The sequence below is a fragment of the Myripristis murdjan genome, chromosome 1 (assembly GCF_902150065.1).
Source record: "Myripristis murdjan chromosome 1, fMyrMur1.1, whole genome shotgun sequence".
NCBI classification, from domain to species: Eukaryota; Metazoa; Chordata; class Actinopteri; order Holocentriformes; family Holocentridae; genus Myripristis; species Myripristis murdjan.
In genome coordinates this window covers 33008683-33019063 of record NC_043980.1, presented here as the reverse complement: position 1 = coordinate 33019063, position 10381 = coordinate 33008683, and the positions used below count along the sequence as shown (strand labels likewise).

At 44.8% G+C, this 10381-nt stretch overlaps 1 protein-coding gene across 2 annotated transcripts; it reads left to right on the top strand.

The window, feature by feature from the left end:
- Window positions 1-674: 674 nt before the first annotated feature.
- Window positions 675-9217, top strand: pcdh18a (protocadherin 18a). 2 transcript variants are annotated; one of them, XM_030064058.1, is made up of 4 exons: window positions 675-3518; window positions 4114-4169; window positions 4865-5037; window positions 7428-9217. In XM_030064058.1, exons 1-4 carry the CDS (start codon window positions 1029-1031, stop codon window positions 8249-8251), a joined length of 3543 nt encoding a protein of 1180 aa, XP_029919918.1. In that variant the 5' UTR covers window positions 675-1028; the 3' UTR covers window positions 8252-9217. The 2 variants fall into 2 exon arrangements, with proteins under 2 accessions (XP_029919918.1, XP_029919908.1); XM_030064048.1 differs by having other exon boundaries at window positions 4081-4169.
- Window positions 9218-10381: the final 1164 nt, after the last annotated feature.

Genomic DNA, 10381 nt, shown 5'->3' with positions numbered 1-10381 from the left:
GGCAGTTATCTGCCACTGTATGAAAGACAATCCACACATAAGCACATAACAGGCAAGCACCCCTGCTAATGCCAAGCCACTGTACGTCAGGCAGATGTAGGTGTGACATGCAATGTGCCCATCAAGGCTCAGGAAAACTCAAGCTAAAAACGCCCCCTTGTCAAGGCTGAATGGTGACAAAAGGTGATGAGAAAGGTGACAGTAGCCAAGTGTGTTTTTTCTTCTTGTCTAATGGAAATTTAGTCTCTATGTCTCCGTGCTGTCTAGGAAGAACAGACTCGAAGCGGGAGACTCGTAAACCTTCCAGTGGTTTATGGCAATGAAAAACGGCAGCGTAACTCATGCCAATGAAAGTTTGTCCTGAGTTATTTTCTCCTCTGTCCATTGTCGGGGAACGCCAGTTACATTGAAAGTTGGGCAAGTGAGTCCAGTAGGGCGTAGTTTTACCCCATACTTTCCCTCTTTCTCCCCCTTCTTCCCCTCTTGCGCCTCCTTCTCCTCCTCCTTTTCTTGTGGTTTTGAATGGTCACCATACAGCCAGCTTTTGATTTAGGACGAGTTTTGTCTTCTCTTAGATGTGAAAAGGGGCCGTGGCTGTTGTACAACTAGTTGGTTTGAGGCGGGTTATTTTGGGGAAGCCTTGTGCTGAGGCACCTCAAACGGAGAGAGGGAGAGACAGAGAGCGCACGGCGCACAGACCAGACACAGGGAGGAGAGGAAGAAAGGCGCACAGATTTCAGCAACACTCAGTTGGTTCTCCCACAAACTGGATGTGCGCAACAGATTTTTAAGACACGACAGGAGATAAAGAGAACAGTTTGGATGTTTTTATGGAAATTAGAGAAACTGGGAAGAGTCTGCGTTTTTTAAGCAATCAAATGTGTGTAGTTTTTTTCTCCTCGCTCCGCGGAGAAAGCAATGCAACGGCTGATTGAGAACGCAGCGCATTTAATAAGTTTCAAGAGGGATTGAACTGTATTGCATTTTGGAACTATTTTGAGGTCTGTTTTTGGCCGTCGCTGGTCAGAATGCAACCTGGAAAAATGAAGGGACTCTTTTTAACCAGGATGTGGAAAGTTATGGCTGTTTTGGCGCTGGCAACACAACACGTCACCGGTAAGACACTGAAATATCAGATTTACGAGGAGCAGAAGGTTGGCACCGTTATCGCCCGTTTGAAAGAAGATGTAGCCGATGTTCTGGCCAAACTTCCGAGTACAGTGTCGCTGCGCTTTAGAGCTATGCAAAGAGGGAGCTCCTCGTTCCTCACGGTGCGCGAGCAGGACGGAGAAATCAGCATCAGGACCAAAATCGACCGTGAGAAACTCTGTGAGAAGAACCTGAACTGTTCCATTCAATTCGACGTGCTGACCCTCCCCACTGAGCACCTGCAGCTGTTTCACGTCGAAGTGGAAGTGCTGGACATCAATGACAACGCGCCCCAGTTCGCCCGTTCCGTCATTCCCATTGAGATTTCCGAGAGCGCGGCTGTGGGAGCGCGCATTCCCCTGGACAGCGCCACAGACCCAGACGTCGCGGAGAACTCCCTGTACACGTATGCCTTAGAGCAGAACAACTTCTTCAAGATTGACATCCAGTCTAGAACTGACGGGGCTAAATATGCTGAGCTGGTGGTGCTCAGGGAACTGGACCGTGAGGTGCGCTCAGGTTATGAACTTAAATATTCGGCCTCTGATAGGGGCGTTCCCCCGAGGACGGGTTCGACCCTTCTTAAAATTAGTGTTGCAGACTCAAATGATAACAGCCCTATTTTTGACAAGTCCTCATATATCATAAACCTACTAGAAAATTCATCTGTTGGCACACTGCTTATTGACTTAAATGCCACTGACGCAGACGAGGGCACTAACGCCAAAATAGTGTACTCCTTTAGTAGTCACGTGTCCCCGAAAATCATGGAAACGTTCAAAATCAACCCCGACAGTGGTCACCTGACCTTGATCAGGCGCGTGGACTATGAGACTGTCACCTCCTATGACATTGATGTGCAAGCTCAGGACATGGGTCCCAACTCCATGCCTGCTCACTGCAAGATCCTGGTCAAAGTGGTAGATGTGAATGACAATAAACCGGACATTAGCATTAATCTCATGTCTTCCCAGGGGAACGGAGACGCAGCCTATATATCTGAGGCTTCTCCTTTGGATACATTTGTGGCTTTGGTGAGGGTAGAGGATTTGGACTCAGGGTTGAATGGGGAGGTAGAGTGTAAACTTCATGGCCAGGGCTATTTTAAACTGCAGAAGACCTATGAGAACAACTACATGATTTTGACCAATGTCTCCTTAGACAGGGAGAAGAGGTCAGAGTTCAGTCTGACTGTGGTGGCAGAGGACCGAGGGACACCTAGTCTCTCCACTGTCAAACACTTTACTGTGCACGTTACTGATGAAAATGACAACCCACCTCGTTTTGAGAAGGGGCGCTATGAGATCTTTAAATCAGAGAACAATGCCCCTGGAGCATATCTGACTTCTCTTATGGCCACTGATCCTGACCTGGATGCCAATGGACAGGTGAGCTACTCGATCTTGGAGAACTCTGTCCATGGGAGTTCCATCTCCACCTACGTCACCATTGACCCATCTAATGGGGCCATTTATGCACTACGTACGTTTGATCGTGAGGATGTCAGCCGTATTTCCTTTGTTGTTCAGGCCAAAGACGCAGGGAAACCACCGTTGCTAAGCAATGCCACGGTTGTCCTGAACATTCTGGATGAGAATGACAACCCCCCAGTCATAGTTGTCCCTCAGCTTTGGAACTTCACTGCTGATGTACCTGCTTCAAAGTTCACAGAGGCAGGTCACTTAGTAACAGTGGTCAGAGCAACAGATAGAGACACAGGTGTCAACGCTGAGCTCATCTGCTCCATCATCAGTGGAAATGAAGAGGGTTTTTTCATTATTGACCCAAGAAGCTGTGAGATTCATGCTAACACCAGTTTGGAGAATTTCCCTCATGAACATGCTGAACTGACAGTGATGGTCCGAGACCAGGGAAGTGAGAGCCTCAGTGCCAAGGCGGTTCTGAAGATCACCCTTTATGAGAACATGGAGAACCATGTCCAGGTGATGGACCAGGGGGAGTCCACCCTTGATGCATCCCTAATTATCATCATTTCTCTGGGGGCCATCTGTGCTGTACTCCTAGTCATCATGGTGGTGTTTGCTGCTCGCTGTAATCGGGAGAAGAAAGACACCAGGCACTCCTACAACTGCCGGGTAGCCGAATCGACCCACCAGCACCATCCTAAGAAGCCCTCACGCCAAATCCACAAAGGTGACATCACCCTGGTTCCTACAGTCAACGGAACCCTGCCAATCAGAGCCCACCATCGCTCTCCTTCTGCCACACCCCCTATGGACCGGGCACCGATGGGGAGTCGACAGAACCACCACAGCCGCCAATCCTTGAATAGCCTAGTGACCATCTCATCCAATCACATTCCAGAGAGCTTTGCGCTGGAACTGGCACATGCAACGCCACCGGTGGAGGTGAGTGCACACACACATAAACACACACACATGCACACACAAGCTATTCTCATAATTTCAGATGCGTTACATCGCCCCCTCTCCCTTTCCAGATTTTTTGCCCTAACACACATACACACACTCAGCAACTCCCTCATCCTCACACAGCTGTCACCGTTTGAGCAAATTAGCTCATCTCCATGTGTGACAGTGACTTAATCAACATTGCCCTGTAGTTCAAACTGATTCTCATTAATACTGTTGATGATTATAGATGTGTCTTTGTCTTTACCTTGTTTACACCCTGTCACCATTACCTCCATCATAACCACGACTCACCCTTCAGTCATATGTCTCCATATTCATTTAGACTCACCCTCCAACCTCCTCCTCTTTGTTTTAACGTCATCCATTTTGTCTCATCCATTTTCAGCTGCCTCCCCATCATCCATTTTGTGTTTACTCATCTATTATTTTGTCTCCTGTGTTGTCTCTTTTTTCTCTATTTCCCATCTGTTATTCATACCCCCTTTCTGTTTTTTTTTTTTGTTTTATTTTCTTTGTTTTGTTATTTTGGATGTAGCAAGTCTCACAGCTTCTGTCCATGCTCCATCAGGGCCAGTACCAGCCCAGACCCAGTTTCCGTGGCAACAAATACTCCCGCAGCTACAGGTAATTTACCCCAACCCTCAGCCCCTCCTCTCCCCGAAAGATTTTGTTTTTATTTACATTTTGAATCACTTGTTTATCATTGTGTATCACATGTTCCAACAACCTGTTGTGAAGTTCGGCTGTTGATTGGTTGATTATGTGTAGATCATGGTTTGATGGCGTGTAAATGTACTTTTCATATTCCAGTCGTTATCATACCAAAACCACTCAGTTCAAAAGTATGGCTCATTTGTCTAAGTGTCACACCAAGTATCCTGCTACCTCTCCTCAAGCTGTAGGCTCACATTGTAAAGTTTGCATCCATCACTATTATCATCTTGATAAATAACTTAAGTTTACCAGATGATAGATTTATTGATGTCCCTAGTGGCTGCTGTGATAGATTTATTGATGGCTTCTACCTGCATGTAGGATTTATGAGCCTGGCCTTGCCTGGAGATTTGACAGATTATTGAAGCAGCCTCATGATTTGTATGATGGATTCATTCCCCACTTGGCTCCTCTGAGGACAGGTTTCAGCTTTCATAAATCTATCACATTGACAGCTATCAGCCAGCAAAACAGAATGAATTCCCATTAAAATAAAGAAAATAAAATTAACTTATATATGTATAGTGTAACTTTCAGATTTGAAATTCAGTGTCTCTAACCCATTGATACCTATGTGTGTGTTTGTGATCTTTGGCGCCTACTAGGTATGCATTGCAGGACATGGACAAGTTCAGCCTGAAAGACAGTGGTCGTGGGGACAGCGAGGCGGGGGACAGTGACTATGACATGGGACGGGAGTCCCCCGTGGACAGGCTGCTGCTGGGGGAGGGCTTCTCTGACTTGCTTCATCTTGAAATGCACCATCGACTCCACCCAGGTGAGCTGATGTGATATAATCCACCCAAACCATTCTAACTGTCTCAATCATTCATACTTCCTGCAGTCCACAAAAGTTTGAACATTTTCTAATTTGACTTGCCTCGCCATGACTTGCCAAGCAGGCTGCTCCCAGTACAGTTACATACCTTACACACCCTAAACACAGCACCTCAACTTAATTTAACAGTTGCAGCTAGAGGAAATCTATAATTTTTCAATAATTTCCCATTTTCTTCAAAGTTGGATTCAGTTTTCAACTGAATCAATTGAAATTTTTGATTTGGTTCATATTTTGATAAATCTTTGGCATGAGAAGATTGTCCAACCTATTAAGAAATAATAAAGAATCATTAGTCTATTATGAGCAGATGAACTGCAGTTTGATCTCATATTCTAACCTGATTGAGCTGAAAGTAAATGGACCCTAACTCTGCTGCTACAGACCACACCCAGCACTGTGGTGCATTTACCAACACATAGGTTTCAGCACCATGGACAGTGTTAGCTCCAAGCCCATTATTCATCCCTACACCTGCCTATACAACCACTCCATTCACCCTGTTGCCAACACAATCCCCATTGTACTCAGCCCTATTCTTCCACACAGCCCTCATTTCCACGCTCGTTATCACACTGAGAGAGGTTACCGTGTGTCTGGCTGTGTGTGTGCGTGTGGATGTATGTGCGAGTGCCTGTGCGTGCGTCGGTGCGTGTGCACGCGAGCGAGTGTTATCTGCCCCTAAGATAGAGTCGTGTCTGTAAAATCCTCCCTGGAGCGGAGATGAGTTGCCTGTCACTCATCGGTATGCGTCTCAGGGTACTGTTTTTTTCCTCCCTTCTTTTTCTTTTCTTTCTCCCCCCCTCCCGGTGAGTGACAGTGGTGTGCTTTCATGTCTGAACTGAGGAGAATTCATAGTAATTGCTTTTAGAATGATGTTATTCTCTCTCTCTTTCTTTCTCTCTCTCTCTGTCTCCAACTCTTTCCCTCTCTCTCTTTTCCTACATGCCCGAAAGCTTCTCTCTCTCCTTCTCTCTTTCCCCCCTCTCTCTCTTCTTTAATTGTTATTATATTCCCTATCTTTCTTGAGACGGAACCGGGGAGGGTGGCAGACATGGACAGTTCCTGTCTTTCAGTCTTTCTGTCTTTCTGGTCCCAGTTCCTGTCACTTAATGTATTTACTTTGAAATGAAGGGAGGTGAAGACAGTAGCCATTTCTTTCTTACATTTCTTCTTTTTCCCATCTCTCTCTATCTTGCTTCATTCCTTTATCTTTTATGGAAATATGAAAAAAGGGGAGTGAAGGAGATAATGGGCCAAGAGGGAGGATTATCCATGTTTCTCTTCAATAGATTTAATTTGTTTAGATTTTTCTATTGAGATGAGCAAATGTGGCTATTCATGCCAGATATGATAACAGAACTAAACAAACAAATCCTGCCTCAGCTACAGAGTCTAGGATGTGTATATGAACTGTGTTAGCATTTCCTCTTGATTCCTTTTATTTCCAGTTAGGATGTTTGACTAACTTGCCAAACATAACATTAACATGATCCTGACCTCTGCCGAGAAAGTACCATTTGGCTGGAATTGTACTGTTATTTTATTTCACAATAGAAAAAGAAAGCTTCAGTGTCAAACTAAACCTAAACCTACTTTGAAACACTTGGCAATGTCAACTTATGAAACCTTTTTCATAACTGACAGCTTACTTGACACTACTTACACTTTCATGAAGCTGTAAACCCCATTCATCTGGAATTCCAAGCAAGAAATGTAAATACTAATAAAGAAGAAAATGCTCAGAGCTGTTGCAAATACTGTTTATACTGCAAATACTATTTAAACAAAGGCTCTGCAATCAAGCTGCACTTTGATTCCCCTCATTCTTATGAAAGACTGTGGCATCTGTCCTATAAAAATATTACATAGATACTGTGCAAAACAAGGTCTGTGAGACACAACAACAGCATCCTCTTTCCTCTCTCCCTATCAAAAGACTCTGAATTCTGCCACGCTGTAAACATTGACTTGGACTGTGAACTGTGTACCTGTTCAAAGATGACACCACCTTTCTCTGTTCTTTGTTTCCAGAACTTTTCTGTGATACCGCGAGGTATCATTCAAGCATATTGACATTGTCTGTACCACAACAGCGAACATTTTCAACAAAGTCCATCTGTGGCACAGCACTTTTGTACATCTACTTTTAGAGTTGTTCACTTTGTTTTTCAGTCACTCCTACTCCCTGCTTTGTGTGTGTTTATACACAGCTCATGTCGAAGATGATTTTCTGTCATATGGAAATGTCAAAAGCGACAAAGTTTCTGTAGGTGAAGCTGAACCTGAATGTTTGTGTCTCTTTTTTTCTTTCTTTTTTGGTGCTTTAGCTATGAGACTGTGCACGGATGAATGTCGTGTCCTGGGACATTCTGACCAGTGCTGGATGCCCCCCCTCTCCTCCCCTGCTTCCTCCTCAGACTACCGCAACAACATGTACATCCCTGGGGAGGAGTCCTCCCAGCAGCCCCCACTGGATGATGACGAGGCCTCCATTGACTCAGAGCGCCGCAAGAGTTTCTCCACATTTGGCAAAGAGTCGGGCAACGAAGAGGTGGGGAGCGGGGGGGTTGCCGCTGGAACAGGAAGTGAGGCATGCGGGGCAGGAGGAGGGGCTGGCTCTCTCCTCACAGAGATGAACAGCGTCTTCCAGCGGCTCCTCCCCCCCAGTATGGACTCGTTTGCTGAGTGCACCGAAACAAGCACACCCATGCCTTCATCAGCCCTTGAGCGAGCAAGCGGATGTGGTAGCAGCCTTGTTGGTAACCATAGCAACAATGCTGTTCCCCAGGACAACCGGAAGGGGCTGTTGCCGGGTGGGAAAGGTCCCGCGTACCCTCCAGGTGTGGCTGCATGGGCAGCCAACACTCACTATCTGAACCCGGGAAGTGGATCCGTGGGGACCAATCATGTTTCCTCCTCTTCTGCTTCTTCCTCTACCTCCACCTCCACCAATGGACAGCCACCACACCTAAAATGGCTGCCAGCCATGGAGGAAATCCCAGAGAACTATGAGGAGGATGAGTTTGATGGCGTCTTCCATCAGAGCCACCAGGGGAGCAAGCGCAGCGAGAGCCGACATGATGTCGGCATGGATGCCAGCGAGCTGGTCAATGAGATTAACAAACTGCTGCAGGATGTCAGGCAGACCTAGATATAGAAAGGTGATAGAAGATAGACAGACAGGTTGATGGAGAGAGAGAGAGAGAGAGAGAGAGAGAGAGAGAGAGAGAGATGGCTTGCTGTGTGATGGAGAACATCTCACCAAGTAATGTTTTATCTCTGTGCCAACATGTATGAACTTTAAAATGACTTTTTTCTTCTTCACTGTAATGCTCGTACTTGTTTATTTACCAAACATCCTCTCATGGCTCAGCGCTATATGAAGGGGAAAGACATAAAGAAACGAGTGAAGTATAGCACTGAAGTACCAATCGAGGTGACTTAAAGACATCAAAGCAAGGACTTGAAAGACAGATTGCTCAGTGGTTTATTAAAGTCGCCAAAAGTTGCTTGAATGAACATAAGACTTCAAATGACAATACAACACCAAGACTTGATCCTTCTTCGTTTGTAATGTTTACAGCAGCGTGACTCCGCAGGGAGAAACCAACAGTTTGTGCGTGCTTTCTTTTGCTTTTACGGTGTACAATACTGTACAGTGTCTGTGGAAAAAAGCAAACTCAATCAAATATCGTGGTATGTCTCCCGTTTTGTTATACGGAATGTGATTGTACAATTGACCTTTGTATTTTAAAAATACACTCTTTTTTACTTCTATATATTTATATGTGTCCATGTATGTTTGTACAGAAAAGGAAAAACAAATGTCTATTTTTTATATTGTCACTGCATGTCTTAATATCACGTAATGTCTCACTTTGCTTTTACTCTGTTTATTTTATAAAATTAATTGTATTTAATTTTGTTATTGAATGTGTGTGTGCATGTGTGTGTGTGTGTGTGTGTGTGTGTGTGTGCACACGCACGTGCGTGTGTGTGTGTGTGTGTGTGTGTGTGTGTACTAAGATAATCACAGTCCAATGGAGTTCCATGTTGGAAGTTGGTTTTGTATGGTATTGTTGTGACCAATGGATGATAAATAAAGTGGAAATCAGCAAGGGTGAGTCCCTACTGAAAATTAGGTGATGTCTGACATGTTTCCTGTCTTTGGCACTTCTGCCTTTCCTTAACTCTCACTCTTACACTAACAGCCATCTCTGCTCAAATTAGAGCTATTTTCCCTGTGCAAACCACCCATTTTGCCCCCCCTGTCTTTTACCACCCCCTACTGCCCAGCACTGGAACTACAGCATCTACAGAGAACACAGCCATATGGTGCTGTGTGGTTTACAGTCATTGATTAAACCACACTTCACATGCATGACTCCACTGATAAACATGCTATTAGCTATGAATTTATTCCCAAATGATCTCTTTACATTAAAATGCATTTAACTGTTAATTTAGCTGCAGAACTGGGATTCTCTGTCTCCATCTCTCTCGCACCCATTGAAAGCTCACGCATATAGTAAATAAGCTTTGCAAATGAACAACATCTGATAGCGGTTCCACATGATGAGAAATCAAAACCATGATATTGCACAACGCAGCCATATGGACTCATAATAGAATTAAATAGAAAAAGGGAAACGAGTCCGTCACCCACCCCAGTCATTCTGCTGGTAATCATGAAAGCTTGTGTTGGGATGATACACTGCAGGTGCACACATATGCAGGCACACACACACACACACACACACACAGGTCCACACATACACACACACACCACACATACACAGTTAAGAGAAAATGGAATATTGAGTTGAGTTTAAAGAGGGAAAATTCAACAACTGAGGCCAAATGAAGCAATTAACCTCATGAAACAGAGATTTAACAAGGTAAAGGTCAGAATGTACACACATGCACAATCAAACACACAGACACGAACACACATTGAGGAATACACATGGAAATAGGCATGCATGTTCAGATCCACACACAGCCCTATCTCCACATTAACAGACATGCTAACACTTACCCATAAGTATACACACACACCCACACACCCTCAGCGCCACACAAACACACCATGTAACCACAAAGCAAACAAAACTTACCCACATGCACATATAAATGGACATGTGCAGACATGTATGTATGCGCGTGCGCGCACACACACACATGCACATGCACACAAACACACACACTCTCTTAATAATGAGCTCATTCATCACTATTATTGAGGAGGCCAGGGGGTAAAGCCTCAATAAACCACAAGTAT